Here is a 23992-nt window from a genome sequence, read left to right as displayed (position 1 = left end):
TTTATAACTCAAATTCTAAATCCAAACAACCGATGCTTCACAAATACTCCACAGACGGCCATTGGTTTGTTTCTGATATTCTTGAATATTACTGAGTACTGAATAGCTTCACAAGTATTGTGACCGTTTCATCAGGTGCTTCACAAAGCCAGAAAAGCCCCGATTTTTTGTATTTCGCAAGTACGATTCAATCCGCTATAATATTAGGTATCAGTAAATAGCTAATATAAAGCCATAAAAACTAGATGGCACTCATAGTTAAAGCTAAAACCAAATCCTTGACTTACTAGTTTGCTTAAATATTGGAAACATTTAATTGAAAATGTAGTGACTGAAAAGTTAGTGACGGAAAATAATTTATATTGGTTGCAAGGGTAAAGAGGAAACACTTAAGGGTCTGGTCTCCTATTGGTTTTACCAAAAAGCTCTTTTTTTTCACATGAGCTTTCCATTTCCTTGTTTTTATGGGTGTAAACTTGAGTTTTATGGTATACTTTTCAGTCTGATATAAGGGGAATTAGCGCGAAGCAATTGTAATGGAATTATACAGCTAATTTCCATAATGGATCTGTTAATGTTATGTTATTTTGGGTTATTGAAACACCTAATTTAAATTAAGTAATTTTTAATACATAGCTGTATTACGTTAAAAGGAAAAGGGGAACTGATGTGCTTAGATAATAAAACACATTTAAAAATGAAAATTTTGCCTCATGGAATTATTTGTGTGTTGAAACTGAATATAGTGTTGATTAATAATTTTGTATCTTATTCATCCTTGCCCTTCTATAGCCTAACCAGTATTATGAAGTAAATAAATCCATACCTCCAGATCTCCTGAGATATTGGCCCCTGCGAGAATGCCAGTAGCTGCTGGGAAAAAAATGGCAAAGACCGAGAAAAATCCTTCACCTCTGAAATCTGGTCCAAAATTTTCTGCAAATATTGAGGCTGCAAATACAAATGAAAATTAAACATATCATCAAGACTTGATTCTGAAGTGACATGATGAAGTAGGTAAATGAACTAGTCCTTCACCTCTGGAAGACTGGGGTCCAATCTGTTTTAGCTCATAAGTGAGGTGAATTTGATCATCTCACTCTAGTTTGCCACAGTGCACATTTCTCCAGATCACAGAACTACAGCTCAGTTTTGAAATAACAGGCATGTTCCAGGTTCAGATTAAAATAGATAAAACCGTGTGCCCACATATAAATGGCTCAAACCGCTACTGCCAGTGTGTCAGCTTCAGAGGTATTCACAGGTACAAAAATAAAAATGGACTCAATCCAGTCACCCAGAAATATATTTAAAAAAAAAACTGGGTTCCCTTAGTTTACAGGCTCATTTATATTTGGATAAAAGAGCCTGATCTTATAGCATTTATCAATGGGAATTTTGCAGAACTAAAGGCTGCAGGACTGGGCTGAAAATATTAATTTATTTTATATTATTTGGTCATAGCAACACTTGCCTTGGTAATTAAAAAAGCCTCTGGCCTTCTTTTCGTTGCTGGTCGGAATGACTGTCCCAATGAAGAAATTTGCAATGGCAATAAGAAGAATGACCAGAAGAATTACTTGAGCCTGTTAGTAGAGACAAAAGCATTTTACTAGTGGACTCTTTTTTGTTTTGAATATGGTGGTAATTATGTATGTAGTGGTATTTATGTATTACTTATGATGTATTTCAAATTTCTGCAATATTAGAACCCACTCAGCCACTGCTTGGGCAGATGATTCAATAATCCAGATGACTAAATAGACAAACTGCCTTAAGCTCTATGACAATAACGAATATTTTGTAACAAGGAATGGATATGAAATATAGAAAGTTATGACTCCCGCTTTATATTGTAGTTTGCTTCCTTTACAAGAAAAGGAAAAATGAAACAGCTGATGGATAAATATTTAGATTAAAACATTTTATATTGTTTGTTTAGTTTCAGGGCATTATATGTCATGGGTATTATATGTCTAATTGACCACTCTTACAAGTGGCTCTAAATTCCCCTCAGAGCAGAACATAAAGATAAGGTTGCTATTCTGGATCTGATTTTGACAGGTACATTCCAGTCTCTTAGCCGTAACATTTCCTTTATTTTATGGGTGTTTTCCCATTAATAAACATGACTGAGATTTTTAACATTCGAACAGTAGACAGGAAGGCATGAATCCTTAGAGGGTAATGAATGGATAGCAATATAACAACCCACTTTGGGGCCAGTATCCTACACAGAGTAGCACGGCTAGACTGTGTATTATTTTTATTATTATTATTTCTATAGAGCTATAAAAAAAAATAAAAGGGGCATCTACCTAAGGCTATAGATGATCCTGCCATAAATTACAAAAACAAATAAAATTAAACTGCCTGCAGAACACACAACTCCTCTTCCCCCACAAATTTCAGTGTGAGGACAAGAGGGAGCCTGCGGCCTAACTCTGCTTCCACTGACATCAATAGCTAACTCTCATTGACTTCAAAGGGAGCTGTGAAGCTAATGTTGAGTACTTTTGAAATTCCCACCTGTCATATCATAGAAGATCAGGGTTGGAAGGGACCTCAGGAGGTCATCTAGTCCAACCCCCTGCTCAAAGCAGGACCAATCCCCAGACAGATCTTTGCCCCAGATCCCTAAATGGCCCCCTCAAGGATTGAACTCACAACCCTGGGTTTAGCAGGCCAATGCTCAAACCACATAGATCTCAACCCCCAAACCCCTGTTTTATGCTTATATAACACGTTCTGCAGTGTAATAATATTTATTTATACATAACTTTTAAAGCTTACCTTTGCTTCCCATTCCATACCAGCCATAGAAATGCCTAAAAGAACAACTACAGTAATGGAGCCTATTATTCTGATGTCATTGAATTCATCCACCATCAATGCACCACTGCTCTGGAAAGGGTAAGAACACAGTGTATATGATCAGCTGGATAGATCAGACAACCAGGTAAAATAGAATGGAATGAGTACATTAGCTTAAACAGTTTCAGGGTTAATGATTTCCTGTGCTAGTTTGGCCTTAGTAGTTGAGACTACTGGTTGACTAATTAGGAACCTATTCCCTTTAGTGATTTTGGAGCTCCTGTAGGACTGTAAAAAACGCTTCTGATATAAGTTAGAAGTGATGGGAAATCTTATTAAGTAGGATTCGTGGTCCATTTAGAGAGATCTAAATAACAGCCAAAGACTGAAGCAGTTAGAAAAGTTGACCGAATTCCCTGGTTTAACCACATGCAATAAATATACTTTCATATTTACCTTAAGAAGCTCTACAACAGTTTCAGCAAATCCAACTACATACATGGCTACTGCTACAGCATTGGCAAAGGCAAAGATAAGTCCGATTGATCCTCCAAATTCAGGTCCTAAACTTCTTGAGATAAGATAGTAAGCACCACCTGCCAACAGAAGAGACTGTTGCTTTAACATAATTCAGCTATTGCCAGATCTTGCTTACCTTACTCACGTGAGCCATACCACTAGGAGTTTTGTTTTTTTGCTTGAGGATTTGCCCTATTAATAGAAGGAACAAATTTGCATGTGGATGGGCCCAGAAAAATGTTTGCAAAAATTCAGCTTTTGGAACTTACTGTAGAATTTCAAATATTAAGTATTGAAAATTACTAGCTATTGGAATCATTAATATCTTTTTAGCATGTATTATTTGGTATATAAACCAGCCACTAATGGTATATAATTAAAACACAGATGCTAGAAAGAAAACACCACCGCTGAAAGGATTTTTCCTTACCTGGGTCCTCCGTTGTCAATGTAAAAATTCATTCGCCAAGATACAAACATGCACAATACAGTCCTTAAATAGTCCACAGAGTTAAGCCATAAAGTCTTTAAAGTTTTTGCATTTCTACATAGGTGGAACCTTAGTCAATCAATTAAATAGTTCTTTCTATCATAATGAACCATAGTGTTTAATGTCAGAATGTTTTAAAATCTCCTGAAGAGACATGTTGTTATTTGGAGTTATTTCAGTAAAAGAGATCACCCAAAACTTTTATATTTTGATTTCTCTTTGCTTTACTGTACTGAGCTAACACCATTACAATCTCTCCATTTTATTCTAAATCATCCCTGCAGATTTCCATATTTTCCATATAGTTATATTTACGTACCTCCTCTTACTACTCCATTAGTGCAAATGGCAGACATTGAGATACCTGTTAATGTTGTTACTACCACACTCAGCATAATAGCCATGATTCCAAGACCTGAAAAATCCCAAAAAGAATATATTCAACCTAAATACCTGCTCAGCACTTGAATCCTGTAGTTAGAAATCACCATCATCCACTGTGGGGGAAACACCCGGTGTACCTTCAAGACCCTGAAATGCACTAAACTTTTAGATACAAGTTTCATGAAGTACCTGAAATGTACTAGACTTTGGTATTGCACCAAGAGTAATCACTTATGTTCCAAGAAGCACCTGAAATGTAAAAGGATTGTATAAGGAAATGTACAGGAAGTGATAAAAATTAATGTATCCATCAATCTGCATCCGCCTTTAAGCTAAAGGAATGAGGTTCATAATATTCACTCTCTCCAAGGAAATGCAACCTGAAATGCTCTGAATAAGAATGATCTATTAAAAGAGTAAGAACAAAAGAACTCCAGGACAAAGTGGAATCCATTCCTCCTCCAGTCTCAGACAGGAACAGCTGAAACGTACTTTACAAACTGAAGTGAAACTGCGATTTATTAAAATGACAACTCAAACATTCTAAAATTGTGGATAGTGTTGGCTAGATGTATTACCTGCTGATTCATCTGGGTTCTAGGTGTCCAGTTTGGTTTATCCTTAGTGGTGGTGGTATTTTAGGGAATACAACCTCTGGTTTCTCTCATAAGAATATAATTAAACCTTTTTGAGTCTTGAGAACATAAGAAACCCTAAAGATTTTACCTCCACGGACAAACCCATTAGTTGCTATTGCAGAAGTTGACAACCCAGTAATTGAGGTTACTGTGGTGGCAAGAAGAATTATGACAACTCCAAGACCTGTCAGTAATGAAAAGATAAAATATTTTATTTGTGATCCATATTCCTCAAAATCGTTTAAATTAAACTTTCAAACTAGAATCAGAGCTCTGAACTGAAATGATAGTTTGTAGACCACTCATGGTCTGTGGAGCAATTCCAGCAGGTCCATGTAGCTACTTCTATCACAATAGCAAAGCATCCATCAGTCTTCAAGCAGTGATGTTTTCTGACAGAAGTAGCCCAGTCATGGACTCTCTTATGATCTCCAGAGACTTTCTTGAAACTAATAAAAATAATAATAAAAAAGCAATTCTCTGCATGGGTGCCTCATGTCTTTCTTTGATCCACCCCCTTGTTACTACAAAAATTAAGCAACCAAGCAATGTTATAATGTCTTTTTTTCTTGTGTAGATGGTTGGAGTAAACATGCTATAAGCATTTTAGAGAGCCATATTTCAGTCATGGGGTTAAAACATGGATCTTGAACAAGTTCTCGTATAGGGAAAAACAAAAAAAAAAGTTATAATTTGGTTTCCATTTTATTCTGCTTTGGTTCTCATACTGCACCCATCACCAAGTTGATTGGTCATAACATTAGTACAAAAATATGCAGCTTTGTCAGGTGTTTGCTATACATTTAGCCTTGATCCACGGTTCTCAAACTGTGGGTTGGGACCCCAAAGTGGGTCACAGACCCATTTTAATGGGGTCGCCAAGGCTGGCTTAGACTTGCTTGGGCCCGGGGCTGAAGCCCGAGCCCCACCTCCTGAGACCAAAGCCAGAGGACTTCAGCCCTGGGCAGCGGGGCTCAGGTTACAGGCTCCCTGTCTGGGGCTGAAGCCTTTGGGAAGGGTTGGGTTGGGATTAGGAGGGGATGTGGCTCTGAGAGAATCTTCATTTTAACAAGAGGACCAGAAAAGGTAAACTTTGAGATCCATTTGTTTAACTAAAATTCAACATACTGTGGAATTACATGTAACTAATCAAATACCTGGAGGTTTATTTTAGTAAAAGGTGAACCTTGAAAGGTTCCGAGGTTCTTTACAGTTCAGATAGTTTGCGTGTTTTACTGGACCTTATCCATACAGCGCAGTTCTCTTAACTCTGCAAAACTGGACTAGAAAGCTCATGAGAATAGGGCTTCTTCTGAGGTTTTCCTTCCAAACTACTTTCCTGCTTCTAGTCAGGCAAGAAATATTATTTTTTTGCTTTTCTCTTATTTTGTTGCTTTTACTTCCTGTGGCGTATTGGAAACTGATTAAAAATGACAAACTTTCACTTTAAGTGTCAGGGATTCCCTACTCCTGCTTGTGGACTCTGAAGGAAGCCATGTGATTTGGATTATCTGAGTCAGTAGTGGACAGCCAGGTTGGAAGGAACCAGCTTAAAGCCATGTGGGGTAAGCTGTGCCTAGCTACCTTAGGGAGCAGCCTATTTTCTCTCTCTCTTGGGTTCTTGTGTGTTATCATTCTGAATTTTAAGAAATGAGGTAGTATAAAGTTGCAACCTTCCAGCAAGAGTATTTCTGTTTTCATCTAATTTCTCTGTGTGAAATCTTAATTGTATCTGAACTTCTTCACGCTTCCCTACTTCAGCATTTCCTGCTCAGTAACTCTATTGCTCCCATTAGGTATGTGCATTTTCATTTTAAAATGGAAGCATAAACTTAGCCTGTAGCAGTAAATATTGGCCATGGTTTGTCAGAACTGAAACATGGATACTGTAACTAGCAAACCGTTAGCGGTACTACAATGTATGGACTTACCTGCCCTAGTTCTACCTGCTGGCTTCATTTCAGATCAGATAGCTGACTTCATTTCATATGGGATTATTATAGGTATCTAATCCCCAAACAAATGTTCTTTGTTTCTAAAATGATAGCCATGTTATCACAGCACACTAAGGCAGAGCAACATCGTGCAGGAGATATAAGTGATATATAGCATGAAGTTAGATATTTTAAATGATAAATCACATTTACACTATTGACATGTGAGCTTTAATTTTAAGCTAGGATGCACCTATTTGGTATACACTTCTGTATACAAAGTCAGTTCCTTGGGCCATATCCTATCATAGTCTGCACACAAAAGTCCCACTGAATCCAATGGGTGTTTTTCACCCTGGTGAATGGCAGGCCACGATCTGACTTTTTAATAAACTGTTAACTCATTAAATTGAATAATTCAGAGACATCACTCTCAAAATAGATTGAACATTTCCCTGTAATTGGAATAAAGTACCTTCCAGAGCTTTTCAATTACATTTTGATAACATATTTTATCAAAACAAATGTGCTAAACAGGGCTATATATTCTGCTCATTAGACAATTGATGTGTCTGTTTGGACAGAATTTGTTACCAATCCAGAAAAAAAGGAAATATTCAACAGGCACAATGCAAGAGATAAATGAAGTAGGCAAAACAAAACACTACGAATATTATTCATTTCATTATTATATGGTAACATTTGGGGCAATATTTTCTAATGGCCTAAACTTGGCCCCTCTTCTCACCTCTGCCTAACTACAAAGTTTTGGGGGAGCTGCAAAATGGCAGGTGCAAATTAACAGGATGGTTTTGGAAATGTAACCCTCTCAGTAGCAGATTTAACTACTCTTTTCATAGTTGATAAATTCTTATGATTAGAGAACCTTGTCTCCACCTGTTTTTTCTTCTTTAACAGCTTGTACCCAAGACAACTTAGCAAGAAAAGGGTTTGCTCTCTACTCCCTTCTAATGATTGGGATATAAATGGGGCCCAGATGGTAGCTTCACTGACTCATTTAACTTCCATGTTAGCAGCAGTGCCCAGTGAAATCTCCAAGCCATGGTGGTGATGAGCTTCATCTCTACTCTCCTTAAATAACTTGTCTTGGGACATAATGCTTATTGCTTATAGGATATTCAGAAAATGCATTGGGAGATTATTCAAACAGAATTCAGTGTCCCATTTTAAAAATGAAACTGACCTGCTTTACGTACAAGATGTAATTTAAATAAAACAACAACAAACCAATAAACAGTAAGAAGGGAGGATTTGATTATTAGTGAGTTACAACTGTAAAATTAAATGTGAAACCAGGGCCATTGTAACTGCTGTTGTGCAAAGTAATGATAAGATCTGATTAAAGTTTATATTGAAACCCAGACATATGGATATTAAGTAAATTGCATTAAAATGAATTACTCTTGCCTATGGCTATTCTCACACCTCAAAACAAAGTAATGCTTCTTGATGATCTCAATAAGTTACTAAACTGCCCTTAAAAAACTAATTTTGCATGAAACCCTGGAGCAAAGTCTTGGCAATGTTAAGATGCAGAGTTTTCATGGCAAGGCATACACTTATGTGTACCCTGTGGCTGCAAACCCTCATTTGGTATGCATCATAAAATCAGCAAGCACCCTTTTGTCAGGGCCAGGCACAGTACTGGAGCCACATATGGAACATTGTAAAAATATGCAGAGTTCTTCCATTTTCTTTCAGGAACTTTCTTGCCTTTTCAACCTTATGTCTGAGTATGTTTATGTTCTTTTTTCAGAAGACCTGTTACACAGAGGTTTCCTAATTGCAAATTCAGGGCTCAATCTAGCAATCCTCACTCAAGCAAAACTTCCGTGATGCCAATGGGAGTTTTGCCTGAGATGAGATTTCAGCCCTTGAAAAGTCTTGAGAGGGTGCGTGGAGCTGAGGTTCTGTTTCAGCCCAGAGATCCATCCACGTTTGAATTCTGAATCACCTCCGAGATCAGGCATGGTCAGATCTCCGATCCAAAGTTTTGGTTCAAGTTCCTCTCTAATACCAATTTATATTGAGAGAAAACCAGTAAAACAACAATTGAAAATACCTGCTATTGATATTTTGGAGACTGCAGATTACAGCTGTCATTATTTGTATTCTATTAGTGCCTATTGGCCTCGGTCAAGGTCCCATTGTTCTAAGCACTGTACAAACACAGAACAAAAAGAGAGACCTGTCCTGAAGAGCTTACTTATATCAAGTAAATCTGTGCATGATCTGCACCAGACACTGAAAGTGACAGAGGAGGCAAGAGACTTGGCTGTGTGGATTGATGCACAGGATGACTATGAGCCACCAGTGTGATGTGGCTATGAAAAAGGCAAATGCAATCTTAGGGTGTATTAGGAGAAGCATTTCCAATAGAGCTAGAGAAGTATTAATGCCATTGTACAAGGCACTGGTAATATTCCACATCAGGTCTTATGTACAGTTCTGGTCACCCATGTTCAGGAAAGATTAATTTAAACTGGAACAGGAACAGAGGAGAGCTACTAGGACAATCGGGAATGGAGGGCCTGTCTTTTGAGAGGAGACTGGAAGTGCTTGGCTTGGTTAGCTAGCAAAGAGAAGGCTGAGAGGAGATTACGATTGTTCTCTATAAATACATTAGGAAGTAAATACCAGGGAGGGTGAAGAGTTGTTTAAGCTAAAAAGGCACAAGAACGTACGGATATAAATTGGCCATGAGCCAGCGCAGGCTGCAAATTAGAGGAAGGGGGATGGTGTTCTGGTACAGCCTCTCAATAGGAGCTGTGGGGGGCAAACAACTTAATGAGTTTGAGAGAGTTGGACAAATGTGAGTGCAGTTGTATGACAGGGCTGCTTATGATGGTGGGGGGCAGGGCTCAACAGCCCTGGGGCTCACTTCTGTTTATGTCTTATGTTCCAAAAGGTCTTTCTTCAGGGTGCCAGCTGGCTGCCGGCAGGGGTCAGGAAGGGATTTCCTCTCCAACCCCAATATATTCTGGGAGGGCTTTTTTTAACTCCTTTCTCTGAAGCATCAGGGATGGCCAGGGCTGGAGATGAGACATAGGATGATGTGGGCCTGGTCTCTGAGGTGGCATCAAGCCTTCTCTCTCTCAGGCGCTTGGCCGGCTGGTTCTTGTTCACATGCTCAGGGTCTAACAATTGCCATATGTGGAGTTGGGAAGAAATTGGCCTTTCTCTGCAGCGTGTGGGTGTAGGTCATTTGCCAGGATTATCTGGGTGTATCTCAATCATTTCCCTGGCATTGCAGGGGCCTCAGGCACTGGTGCACCTGGGTCCCTGCTATTCTCTTGTCTGTGCACATAATAATCTAGTCTCCCGTGAGCTGTAATACTTTGGTCTCATTTTAGTTGTTCAGTTGTTGGGTTTAGTGTGCTGTTGCTGGGTGGTGTTGGTGGCCTGCAATGTACAGGAGATCAGACTAAATGATCTGATGATGCCTTCCGGCCTTAAACTCTGTGATGCTATGATTTTACATTCCTGAATAAAAGCCTGATACTGCAAGATGCTGAAAACTCTGTGAGTTGGTGAGATGAGCACACTCATCTCCCATTGACTTCAGTGGGGGTTAGAGCACTCATTACCATGCATGACTGAGCCCTCAGGGTCCAACTCCCACTGAAGTTGGTGAGTCATTACATTAAATTCAGTGGGAGTTGGATAGGATGCAGACACAATGAAAAAGAAACGGTCCTGCACCAAAAAATGTACTTTGTTAATTTATCTGAAAAGCTTAGTTGAGTTTTATTAAAATATTTCCTGGTGCCACTAGTATCTGGTTCTGTATTGTAGTTAAAAATAGTGTGTGAATGACAGTTTGGGTTCATGGATTAGCAAAGTGTGAAGTAGAAAGGTCAACTGTGTATGAGTATATATATTATAAATTGGCTTCAGTCATGAAGTTGAGAGCTGTTACTGGTTCTAAATACAAATTTCACCAAAGATGGGGGTTATTATATGTTTGTGTGTATAGTTGACACCACATCCCTCTAAGCAGTAATTTGGCTGGGAGTCTGGAAAATTCCAGTAACTCTTATACCCTAGCAAGCAAACACTTGGAAGACCAAAGTTAGTGCAACATGCAAACTCACATTTCAGATTAAATATTAATTGTGATCATGTGTAGTTTCTACCCTTTATTCTTTATGCTGTTGAAAAAATACATACCAATTCCAGCTTGACCTACAATCCAGGACAGTCGAATGAAAAGCATCACACCCCAGATATTCAACATGCATCTCACCTAAGTTTTAAACAAATAATCTTGCATCACTATAAAATTACAAACAGTATTATGAAACTTGCTAAGGTGCATTGCAGAAAACGAATAGGCTTTTTAAAAGCAGCAAACAACCCCTCCCCCCTTTTTAAGGTAATTGATAATTGCTGATATATTAATTTTTGTAAGATACAGATAATTTTCTGGTAGGAAGGTTTAGGTTTCTCTCACCAGCACACCTTTCACCCATCCAAACTTCACAAATCCCCCTTTGCCTTCTTCTTCCTTGTTGGCTGTTGCTTCATCTCCTGGAGTGCCATCTCCATTAGTAACTCTCTCGATTGAACCGGGATTCACTGCTATGTTCTAAAAGATCACACAAAAAACAAATATATTCTGTACAGTTGCTAAACAATATACCAAGAGGATGACAACTAGCTACATAAGGAACACATGAAAAATAGGGATCCAAAATAAAAGTGTATTTTGCTTTTTTTTTTTTTTTTAGAAAAGAATGTTATCCTCTTACTCACACTAAATAGTAGCTGAACTACTCAAGGTATAATCAGAATGAGTAAGTGTATCATAGTCTGGACTTAAATACTGTCTATGTGTGTGTATGGGTAAGCGTTAACAGTATACAGCATATATACCATACTTATATGTTTGTATAGCACATAGCACACTGAGATCCTGACCCTGGTTGACCTCTAAATGCTACTGAAATGTAAATTATTGTTATTAATAATAAAAATAAAATATATTTTATATAACATAAGAAGTAGTACTGGCTAAAGAAACTAGAATTTGCTGACTACTACTTGGCAAATAAATTATTTTATGAATGTCACCATTTTTCCTGTCACCAGATAATACTGTCACCAAATACATCTCTACCCCGATATAACACGACATGATATAACATGAATTCGGATATAATGTGGTAAAGCAGCGCTTCGGGGGGGCAGGGCTGCGCACTCTGGCGGATCAAAGCAAGTTTGATATAACGCGGTTTCACCTATAACGCAGTGAGATTTTTTGGCTCCCGAGGACAGCGTTATAGCGGGATAGAGGTGTATATCTTTGCAGAATTTGACCAACTCTGTAGCTTAAGTTCTCTTTAGTGAGAATGTTATTTGATGAACAGCCGCAAAAATGCATCAAATAATACACTAAATGAATAACCTGTTCTAGCTATTTAACTAGCTTTAATAGAAGTATAAGCATACAGGGTCAAGTATTGGCATGCTGGCGCCATAACCACATGCCAAATGCGGCATTCATGTGTGCTCACATCCTGGCTTTGAAAAGCCTTCTCCCTACACACAGAGGAATGGCTGAACCAACATCCCAAAGTTTTGGGAAAGTTCAGATCTGGATGCAGACTTAGATCTGTCCCTGTCCCTCTAATGGGACAACTAAAAACCCCAGTGTCCCTCCCCTCAGCTTTTGAGAAAGTTCAGCTCCAGGGCTGCAGCTTGCAATTTGGGTAGGAATAAGTTGTTTCAGAGGATTGCACCTTGCAGCCATTGGTGGGTCAGGGAGTACCTGTGGACTAACACAGAGACCATGTCCCTGACCTCTGAATTATGCTTCATTGCTCCCTTCTGGGTTTCATCATATGAAGTTTCTGGGCGAATCAGCATAAGGGCAAACAACATCCAGGTGCAGGCTAGGCCCTGTGTGAAGAAAGCCCATTGGGGTGAGTGAGAGGGTCAGGGAGCTGGAGGAAGCTGGTAGTTCAGGGAACTCAGTGCTTTTCAGGATTTGGTGGGGTATGAGGACATTTCCAGAGCGGGTAACTATGCAAAGGGTGGAGGGAGAAGGGTAACATACTAGGGCATAAACATAGCTGGGTTCCCAATTAATGTGTCAAGTTGTGTGCATGTAGGAGATAGGAAATCTCCATTTATTTCTTCTACATCCTTCTATGTCCAAATAAGGAGGAGAGGATGGAAGATGATAAAATACAGGTAGGATATGATGAGAAACAGTCAAAAGAAAAAAAGTCCCATTCAATTACATCATGTAATGGCAGACAGCTAAAAAGTGACAAGTTTTTGAAGTGCTTGTATACCAGAGCTAAAAGTCTAAATAGTAAGATGGGTGAACTAGAGTGCCTTGTATTAAATGAGGATATTGATATAATAAGCATCACAGAAGCTTGGTGGAATGAGGATAATCAATGGGACACAGTAATACCAGCGTAGAAAATATATCAGAAGGACAGAACAGGTCATGCTGGTGGGGAAGCAGCACTATATGTGAAAGAAAGCATAGAATCAAATGAAGTAAAAATCTTAAATGAACCAAACTGTTCCATAGAATCCCTATGGATAATAATTCTATGCTTGAATAATAAGAATATAGCAGTAGGGATATATTACAGACCACCTGACCAGGATGGTGATAGTGACTGTGAAATGCTCAGGAAGATTAGAGAGGCCATTAAAATAAAAAACTCAATAATAATGGGGGATTTCAACTATCCCCATATTGACTGGGTACATGTCACCTCAGGAAGGGATGCTGAGATAAAGTTTCTTGACACCTTAAATGACTGCTTCTTGGAGCAGCTAGTCCTGGAACCCTCAAGAGGAGAGGCAATTCTTGATTTGGTCCTAAGTGGAGCACAGTTTCAGGTCCAAGAGGTGAATATAGCTGGACCGCTTGGTAATAGTGACCATAAAACAATTCAGTTTAACATCCTTGTGACGGGGAAAACACCATCACGGCCCAACACTGTAGCATTTCATTTCAGAAAGGGGAACTACACAAAAATGAGGAGGTTAGTGAAACAGAAATTAAAAGGTACAGTACCAAAAGTAAAATCTCTGAAAGCTGCATGGAAACTTTTTAAAGACACCATAATAGAGGCTCAAATTGAATGTATACCCCAAATTAAAAAACATAGGAAGAGAACAAAAAAGACCCACAGTGGCTAAACAGTAAAGTAAAAGAAGCAGTGAGAGGCAAAAAGGCATCCTTTAAAAAGTGAAAGTTAAATCCTAATGCGGAAAATAGAATGGAGCATAAACTCTGGCAAATGAAGTGTAAAAAGATAATTAGGAAGGCCAAAAAATAATTTGAAGAACAGCTAGCCAAAGACTCAAAAAGTAATAGCAATATTTTTTTAAGTACATCAGAAGCAGGAAGCCTTCTAAACAACCAGTGAGGCCACTGGACGATCAAGATGCTAAAGGAGCACTCAAGGGTGATAAGGCCAGTACAGAGAAACTAAATTAATTCTTTGCATTGGTCTTCACGGTTGAGGATGTGAGGGAGATTCCCAAACCTGAGCCATTTTTTATAGCTGACAAATCTGAGGAACTGTCCCAGATTGAGGTGTCGTTAGAGGAGGTTATGGAACAAATTGATAATCCTAACAGTAATAAGTCACGAGGCCCAGATGGTATTCACCCAAGAGTTCTGAAGGAACTCAAATGTGAAATTGCAGGACTACTAACTGTCGGCTGTAAATCAGCTTCTGTACCAAATGCCTGGAGGATAGCTAATGTGATGCCAATTTTTAACAAGGGCTCCAGAGGTGACCCTGGCAATTACAAGCTGGTAAGCCTGACTTCAGTACCGGGCAAACTGATTGACACTAAAGAACAAAATTGTCAGACACATAGATGAACATAATTTGTTGGGGAATAGTCAACATGGTTTTTGTAAAGGGAAAGCATGCCTCACCAATCCACTAGAATTCTTTGAGGGGGTCAACAAGCATGTGGACAAAGGAAATCCAGTGGATATAGTGTATTTAGATTTTCAGAAAGCCTTTGACAAGGTCCCTCACCAAAGGCTCTTAAGCAAAGTAAGCAGTCCTGGGATAAGAGGGAAGATCCTCTCATGGATTGGTAACTGGTTAAAAGATAAGAAACAAAAGGTAGGAATAAATGGTCAGTTTGCAGGATGGAGAGAGGTAAATAGTGGTGTCCCCCAGGGGTCTGTACTGGGTCCAGTCCTATTCAACATATTCATAAATGAGCTGGAAAAAAGGGTGAACAGTGAGGTGGCAAAATTTACAGATGATACAAAACTACTCAAGATAGTTAAGTCCCAGGCAGACTGTGAAGAGCTACAAAAGGATCTTTCACAACTGGGTGACTGGGCAACAAAGTGGCAGATGAAATTCAATGTTGATAAATGCAAAATAATGCACACTGGAAAACATAATCCCAACTAAACATATAAATGATGAGGTCTAAATTAGCTGTTACCACTCAAGACAGAGATCTTAGAGTCATTGTGAATAGTTCTCTGAATACATCCACTCAATGTGCAGCGGCAGTCAAAAAAGCAAACAGAATGTTGAGAATCATTAAGAAAGGGATAGATAATAAGACAAAAAATATCATATTGCCTCTATATAAATCCATGATACGCCCACATCTTGAATACTGCATGCAGATGTGGTCACCCCATCTCAAAAAAGATATATTGGCCTTGGAAAAGGTTCAGAAAAGGGCAACAAAAATTATTAGGGATTTGGAACAGCTGTCGTATGAGGAGAAATTAATAAGATTGGGACTTTTCAGCTTGGAAAAGAGAAGACTAAGGGGGGATATGATAGAGGTCTATAAAATCATGACTGGTGTGGAGAAAGTAAATAAGGAAGTGTTATTTACTCTTTCTCAGAACACAAGAACTAGGGGCCACCAAATGAAATTAATAGGCAGCAGGTTTAAAACAAACAAAAGCAAGTATTTTTTCACACAACGCACAGTCAACCTGTGGAACTCCTTGCCAGAGGATATTGTGAAGGCCGAGATTATAACAGGGTTCAAAAAAGAACTAGATAAGTTCATCAAGGATAGGTCCAGCAATGGCTATTAGCCAGGTGTGCAGGGATGGTGTCTCTAATCTCTGTTTGCCAGAAGCTGGGAATGGGCAACAGGGGATGGATCACTTGATGATTACCTGTTCTCTTCATTTCCTCTGGAGCACCTGGCATTGGCCACTGTCAGAAGACAGGATACTAGGCTAGATGGCCCTTTGGTCTGACCTAATAGGGCCGTTCTTATGTTCTTACGAAGGCCATTGAGGTAAAGAAATCATGGTCCCTGGCTAGGAAGGAGAAAAGTAGGGGGAGGTGTCAGAGAATGGGGCTTTGTGCTGCCACTCTATTGGCAGATGTCTAGGGTAGGTTCCTGCCAACACCCGCCTAGTTATGTTTCATATTGTCAGCTGGCATGTGCATGCCCAAACAGGATTTGACCTGTAGTGTACACATATATGTATTAATGTAGAAATATATAATATATAAGATTTTATTGTATGTGTAATTAAAACTGTGAAGAACCTGCTTTAATGTGATAACACCACAGGAACATAATTCATTACAATCATTATAACAGTAACAGCAACAATCATTATCACACATCTTACAAAATCAGGCACATCTACTTACAATGACCCTCATACAACATTAAGTGTACCATAAAGCAGAAGCATCTCTTCTTATGAAAGGCAATGTATTCCAGGGGATAGGCTACCTGTCTGGGACATAGGAGAACTGGATTCGATTTCTGGATCTGCCATTCACTCAGTGTGTGATATTGAGCAAAGTCAACATTTCTGAAAGTGGCCTCTAATTTTGGCCATTTCAGTTTTTAAGCGTCCAGCTTGAGAGATATGGTGCCTTATTTTCAAAGGTGCCAAGCACCCATAACACCAAGTCAATGGGAATTAAGTATGCTTGTTGTGTAGAAAATATGGGCTTAGTTCTGACCTCAGATACACAAACAGTAGATAGCTTTGCTGCATACATAGCTGCATATCAGACCTGATGTTCTATATTCTCCTCCTGGTGCTACCTACCATCTTATCTGATGAAGAAGAACAATGCTGAACTTCTTTGGAGAGAATTTATCTCCTTAAGCGCATCTGTGGGTGGGATTTTCAAAACTACTCATGTGATTTAGGAGCACAAATCTCATTGTACTCCTAAGTCACTTGAGCACCTTTGAAAAATCTCACCCAAGATGATAGTGTCTACATTCACTCAAAATACAGTCAATTATTAAGTAGAGGCCAGGAGGATTAGCAGCCATAATATTGTCACATGAATTTTTGTTTATTGCACATTCATGGGATCAAGTCGTCAAAGATAAAAAATAAAAGGTTAAGTCATTGCCACTTGAAACTAGTTGTTTCTTACCTACGTCAAATTAATTTGTGCTTTCACATTCCATTACTGTAAATTATGGTCCTAAACCTTCCATGTTGCATTTTAAATTGGAGTGCTTTAGGGAATGATTATTTATTTACCAAATGGCTTTACCTGGGCAATTCATGCATTAAGGGTAAGGAGTAAAGGTGACAGAACATTTCAAGAAGTCATCCAAATCAAAACTGGATGACATTTTCCCTTCTTCATTTCAGAACGTTTCAGCTTTAGTATCTTGTGTGGCTAGTAACGATGAGCTCATCCAATCTACATAATAAGTGTGGCGAACAGCCAAGGAGATGAAGGAAGGTTCAATTATTTTTTATGGTGGGATAACTGTTAGACCCAAGCAATTCTCACCCACTACCAGCTGTGAAATAGTTCTTACAAAATATATCTTTAACTATAATTGGCATTTTGGAGTTTAATACGAGCTAAAAATGACACATCTTGTTAAAAGATTACACACATTTGACTGCAGTAGTGAAGGAGCTGGATCTCAGATGTTCCTCTCAGCCTGCTTAAATTCTGACATCAAAAAAACGATACATTTAAAAAAAATGTATTAAACATGAATTTTTATCTTCTGATGTTAAACCAGCATCAAAGCACAATGGAAAGGCTTATGTAGGACTCAGTCAGTTGGAGTCACAAAATATGTTGCTTCTAGCCACCAGCAATGGGCTCAGACAGGCTAGTTATGTTTGACAACTTTGTCTGGTTTTGTTGTTTGAAACTAGTTTTCTCCTAGTGAGATGTACTTACCGCCATGTGAACTGCACTGAGAAAAAAGGGAGATAGTATTTAATGCACCAGACAGGTATGGCATACACTGCATCAAACACTAGCAATGGTGCAGGATTACAGGGCTTTATATGGTACATCGTGTGTGGTTTGCATAAATGGTCATATGAATCACAAGCCCAGGTTTAATGTATTTAAAGGCCACCATCCTTCCTCAAACCGTCAAATGCACAGCTAGGACTGCTAGTGGAACCCACACCACTCAGTGTGACACTCTGTTCCCCTCTAGTGTAGGCTAGGCCACATATAGAGGTTGATGAGCCTACTACAGCGGTGTCTAGCAGGAGCAACGCCAGGCTGTGCATAATGCAGAATTCTTCCTCCCACCTGTGGATGATCAGCCATGGAAACTAGTTTGCCATGGCTGCTACTTCATCCTTCAAAAGCCCCATTAGGTGTTTTTAATCTACAGGTTGACTCACATAACAAGTTCCTGCTACACTATGGTTTGCAGGGAGCTACCACAGGGCTGGGCTCCACTGCTTGCAAGGATGGATGGGCATACCTTGTGCAAGCTCTTTAAGTCCTACCTCCCTCTCACACAGTGTAACAGCAACATGTTTGGGGGGTGGAGGGCAGAACCAAAGTCAATAGCAAAACTCCAATTGATTTAACTGGGAGTTAGAGCAGGCCCATTGTGTAATTTAGAGTCATTATAATGCTAACTGAAAAAGTCCCATTGAAATCAAGTCCTTGCTTGTTTTCACAAACTGCATGGGGAATGGTTGAGTTATTTCCACCATAGAAGTTGTTGGTGCATATGCTAACACAAAACACTAACCAATGTACTTCAGGGAACAATCTAGCCCTGGCAGAGGGAGAAGCTTGATATCCTGATAGGTCTTCTCCATCACTAATTTCTAATTTTCAAAAGTGACTAGTGATTTTGGATTGCCCCAGTTTTGGGGCACCCAAATTGAGACACCATGAAGTAGGCTGCTATTCAGAAAGTGCTCTGAAAATACCACCCTCTGAAAATCACGCACCTTTAAGAGGTCTCAAGATAGACACTGCAAAACTGAGACTCCCCTGCCCCCAATCACTAGTAATTTTTGCAATTCTTGCCCTGAGTTCCTCTGCACCCAGGAACTACTTTTCATAATCATTCTGCTAGTGCCAACTGTAGTCTAAAGCAGTGGTGGGTAACCTGCGGCCCATCAGGGTAATCCACTGGCAGGCCACAAGACAGTGTTTACATTAACCATCTGCAGGCACGGCCTCCTGCAGCTCGCAGGGGCTGTGGTTCGCCATTCCCGGCCAATGGAAGCTGCAGGAAGCGGAAGCCAGCACGTCCCTGCCGCCCGCACCACTTCCCGCAGCTCCCATTGGCCGGGAATGGTGAGCCGCGGCCACTGGAAGCTGCAGGAGGCCGTGCCTGCAGACGGTCAATGTAAACACTTTCTTGTGGCCCACCAGCGGATTATCCTGATGGGATGTATGCGGGCCGTAGATTGTCCACTACTGGTTTAGAGCTTATATGGAGTTGTTCCACATAAAGGGAATGAAGTGTGATTATTTCACTAATAATCAGTTACTATAACAATTCCATAATACGCCGTGTGCACTAAAAACACCGTGACAATTAAAATTATTGCACTTGCATAGTGCTTGCTATCTTAACCTGTCATGCAATTACATCTAATTTATTTAGTCTTCTAAATACCAAAATTGCCTTCTCTATGTTCTTATCCTGTGTTCTCCAGTGTTTCAGGTTAAGATCTCAGAACACTTTACAAACATTGATAACTTAGACCTCACAGCACTTGCTTCAGGTCCAGTTAAATATTAATATCCCCATTTTATGGATGGAGTAATTAAGACCCAGGGAACTTGTGACTTGCCTACATCATTCAGTGAATCAATGGAAGAGCCAGGATTACAGCCCAGAAATCCTGACTGCTAGTGCTGTGTGTCAACAGCTAGAATATGCCTCCTTCTCCCCCAGTAGTCATGCCCTGCAAAACCTTATGTTAAAAAAGTAATGTTATGAAGCTTCTGAAATGAGCCAGACAGTTCTTGCTTTGACCTTCGCTCACTAAAAAAAACCTCAAAGGACAAAAAACTAAACAGCTGAAGTTCAGCTACATTCTGTAAACAAAAACAGATACCCAAACTGAAAAGCTGTCCAGCAGCAAACCTCAGACTGAATTAGGTTATAAAGGTCAAGACGTAAACCCCAGGACACCAGGGTTTCATTGTGCTACTTCACATGCACTAGTGTCATTCATTTATATAATACAACTTATCTGAACATGGAGGGCCAGATTCTTCACTGCCTTGTCCTTCGAGTTTTCACTTGTACATCTGCAAAGTTAGTGGAGCTACCAAATTGGAATTCTCCACTCATTTACCCCAGGGATAGTGTTTTATACCCACTTGGCATTCATGTTGCATAGCTGTAAGTGACCACACCAAGGACCTGATTCTCATTTACATTAAGGCCACTTTACACAGCTCAGGCAAGGGCCTTCTTATAAAGGGGAGTCCCAATGTGGGAGATGGGGGGGAGAATCAGGCCCTGATTTTCCAAATGGTTAACTTTAGGCTTGATTTCACTACTTCTGATTGATCCTTCCTAGGATGGGTGAACCTCAAGAGGTTTGTAGTTTGAACTACATTTGAATCAGCATCCAAAAGTCTAATGCTTATCCAAATTATTCAGACCTCACAAATATGCAAAACTGAGTTGGAAATGAAATGAGAGCAGGCTTTCTCTGGAGACTTCTGCTTCCACATTTGGCCAGTAATAGAGGAGGAACCGTTTTTTTCTCACTGTATTTTGGCACTTCTAGTCCCAGCTGGAAGCTAGACATGAACCCCCTTCTCCTGCCTCTTCCCTAAGACACATCTGAACAGTTTAGAATCTCGGGGGGGGGGGAATGGTTTGACTTCCACTCTAAAAAAGGGGTGAAGGTTAGCTCTCAGCAATGCTTTATATAGAAAACTTGTCACCATAGTTTGGGGGTAAGAGGGATTCTCATTTTATCCAGATCAGTTGAACCATCCCTAATAATTTTTCCAGTAGGTTTTCAATTACTTTGTTTAACTGTTGCAAAGAACTATATAGAGGGCTTGATCTAGTAGTCTTTGTCCACCCAAAACTCTCAGTGAAGTTGTATTTTATACCTACTCTTCGCTCACTTTATATGTGTGTGACTACCGAGCAAGGCAGTGAAGAATCAGGCCCCCAGCCTTCCATTAAGTTTGTTTTTTTTATAGAAATGAATTACACTGGTGCACATGAAGTAGCACAGACATTTGTGAAACCCTGCTATTCAGAGGGTTGGTCTTGACCATTACAATGTGATTCAGTCTGAGACTTGCTGTTATCAATTTTTCAAATACAGTACATTTAAGGGGAATTTTGAGAGTGCAGGGAATCAGACCTAGACAATGCATTTCTGGTGAATCGTTGTGGGAAAAGTAGGTGCAGAGGGCAACAGAAATGAGGATTCTGATGACAAAGGGCCTGTTTCTTGTTAATTAATGATCAATTTACCAGGGTGGCTGTGCAGATAAAATGGAGCATGCATCGAGTGACTGCTGGAGGGGAAGTTCTGTTCATTAGACCCATCAATCTTGTGGGTCAGTGGTAAACTCTCCTATTCATTCAGTTAATCAAAACTAGGGCCACAATCCCCCTAGAAAGGAGAGGGGAAATAACCCCAACTCTAGAAAATCATTTAAAGCAGTTTAGGTATCTCATTTATCGAGAGCAGCTGTTCTCTGTGGTTCTAACTAGTTTTCTGTAAGTCTGTCTTGCCTCTGTACTTCCATGGTCACATCACCATAGTATATGAGTGAATTCTAAACAACTCTTTTGCACTGGGCAGTAAAAAAGATTTAGCCAAATGATTTCTGAATAAATGGTTGATAGACGATCATCAAGTGGTGCCTCTCAGACCCTCCCAAAAATCATTGTTACAATAAACAATGAGGGCCAAAGTCATCCCTAGTGTGAATCCATTGATATCAGTGGGGTGACCAGTGCCCTAAGGATGAATTTGTCCCCAAGAATTGTCTGTTAACATATACCTCTTTAAAGCAAATATTTTCAGAACCAACACACATTCTTTTTTGTGTTTGAAACTCATCTTAATTTGCATCTTGTCACCTTTGCTTACAATTTGGTAGCTTTTGTTCATAGCTCAAATGGGTAAAGCTTTGTATTTCTGACTAGTTGATAATGGTATTTATTATACATTATAAAACTTTAATACAACAGTTATTACCAGATTATTGAATGAACACAACAAACTAATCAGTAGAACTCTAGTTATGATCAGGTGTTAGATGAAAGGTTAGAATAGACACTTTCATATTTGATTTAGGTTAAATTATGGCTTAAGTTGCTACTTCTACACATTTAACTGTAAGTCAAACATAAAATGAATCCTGTGGTTTTATAGCTGTAGACAAGAAATAGGCATATTTTCCTACTGATTGAGTACATTCATTATTTTCAACCAGATACAAACCTGTTTAACAAAAATCTTTGCTCCTAGCAGAATACAGAACAGAGAACATCCTGCAGGTACAAGTCTAAATAAGGGAAGTATTTAGTTACACTTTTTCTCTTGCACAGGGTTCACAAGATAAGGGGCTGGATATGTTACTAAACAAAATTTGCCTGGAAATCTAATGGAAAGTGTTTGTATCATTCCTTTCCACTTACCTTTGCCAGTTGTTCATGAATTTCTAACAAGCTTGGTCTGTTCATTTTGGCCCCACTGATGCTGCCAGTATTTCGATAATAATCAATGTTAGGAACTGCATCCACTGTATTATGGCCAAAGGTTTTTAAGTAATATGTGTTACTGTGAGTATCATAGGGATGTAAATTTCCATCCGATTTAACAGTATCCCCATTTTGAAGAAAATTTTCATAAAATGCTCTATTTCCAGGCCTGTGACTGATCCTGTGTCTGCCATGTGCTTCTTCAGTAAATGATGTTTCTTCATAATGTGGAGGATCGGCATCCTCTTGGGGTGTTGCATTATTGTCATGGCTTTCGTTAATTACATTAACTTGAAACCTATTTGGACTTGGCTCCAAGAATATATTTGGAGAATTATTCATTGACATCTTCAGGGATGTTATGTGCTTAGGTCACCAATCTTTCTATTCTTCTGTAGTCGGAGGTAGTGTTGCTTTATCTGCAATAAGACAATAATGCTGTTGCATTTGAAAGATCTTGGTTATTAATCTAGCAAAGTTCAATGGAGACTTTCTTGAAGTGTTCACTCCTAAGTATTCTTCTTAAGGTTGTCCTGCATGACTCTGTCATCAAAAGCATAAGTAAAACTTTTCTATATTTAATTAACTTACATAGTAAGGTAACTCTTCCATGATTTCTTAAAAAACCCTGTGAGACAGCAACCTTATAACTTTTTACAAACAGGGCCTGATCCAAACTCTGAGTCAATGTGTAATCAATAGGAGTCTTGTTATTTATCTCAATGGGCTTCGATCAGGCCCTAAATAGGCTAACACTATACTTTTCAGGGACTAAACGTAGTACTTCTCTGAACAATGTACAGCCCAATGGTTCATTGGAGATGAAAGGAATGCAACATCTAGCCAAGAAGGACGGAATTCACCAGAGATCCTGCACATGGTATTTACCACTGCACATTGGTTGTTTTCACCCATAGTGCAGAAGTAAATTGACATGACTCTTCAAAAAATCCAATGTTTTTTTAAGTTAATTGTAATATATTAGACTATTAAAAATAAAACAAATAAGTCTTTACAATTTTCAGTAGTTCCAAAATGTGAAATAATTTATGACTGGTGACTGAAGCACTGAAAACTATACATTTTAGATGTATCTAGGAGTAATGTCACATAAAGGAATAAATGTTAGAAAACTGAAATATATAAAAACATGTTTTTACTAAATTGTAATGAATATGTCCAAATAACTAAAGCAAAATGACAGTTATTTATTACTGAAATATATATTAGCAATAGTTTTAGGCAATACAAGA

General features: G+C 39.1%; 1 protein-coding gene across 2 annotated transcripts in view; it reads right to left on the bottom strand.

Moving 5' to 3' along the window:
* SLC12A1 (solute carrier family 12 member 1) overlaps nucleotides 1-23281 on the bottom strand; it is a 66617-nt gene extending 43336 nt beyond the window's left edge. The window contains exons 1-8 of one of the 2 annotated variants that reach the window (XM_034784725.1): nucleotides 22677-23281; nucleotides 11254-11388; nucleotides 10971-11046; nucleotides 4934-5029; nucleotides 3271-3410; nucleotides 2794-2904; nucleotides 1475-1586; nucleotides 827-951 (exon numbers count right to left, since the gene is read on the bottom strand). In XM_034784725.1, the coding sequence (XP_034640616.1) occupies nucleotides 827-951; nucleotides 1475-1586; nucleotides 2794-2904; nucleotides 3271-3410; nucleotides 4934-5029; nucleotides 10971-11046; nucleotides 11254-11388; nucleotides 22677-23087 (1206 nt within the window). In that variant the 5' untranslated portion in view covers nucleotides 23088-23281. Of the gene's footprint in view, nucleotides 1-826; nucleotides 952-1474; nucleotides 1587-2793; nucleotides 2905-3270; nucleotides 3411-4142; nucleotides 4239-4933; nucleotides 5030-10970; nucleotides 11047-11253; nucleotides 11389-22676 lie in introns of both variants that reach the window. The other variant, XM_034784726.1, reaches the window with a different exon arrangement.
* Nucleotides 23282-23992: the final 711 nt, after the last annotated feature.

This window comes from Trachemys scripta, chromosome 10 (genome assembly GCF_013100865.1).
Source record: "Trachemys scripta elegans isolate TJP31775 chromosome 10, CAS_Tse_1.0, whole genome shotgun sequence".
In the NCBI taxonomy this organism is placed as follows: Eukaryota; Metazoa; Chordata; order Testudines; family Emydidae; genus Trachemys; species Trachemys scripta.
Note: the sequence above shows the minus strand (reverse complement) of the source record. Positions and strands in the feature narration are given on the sequence as shown.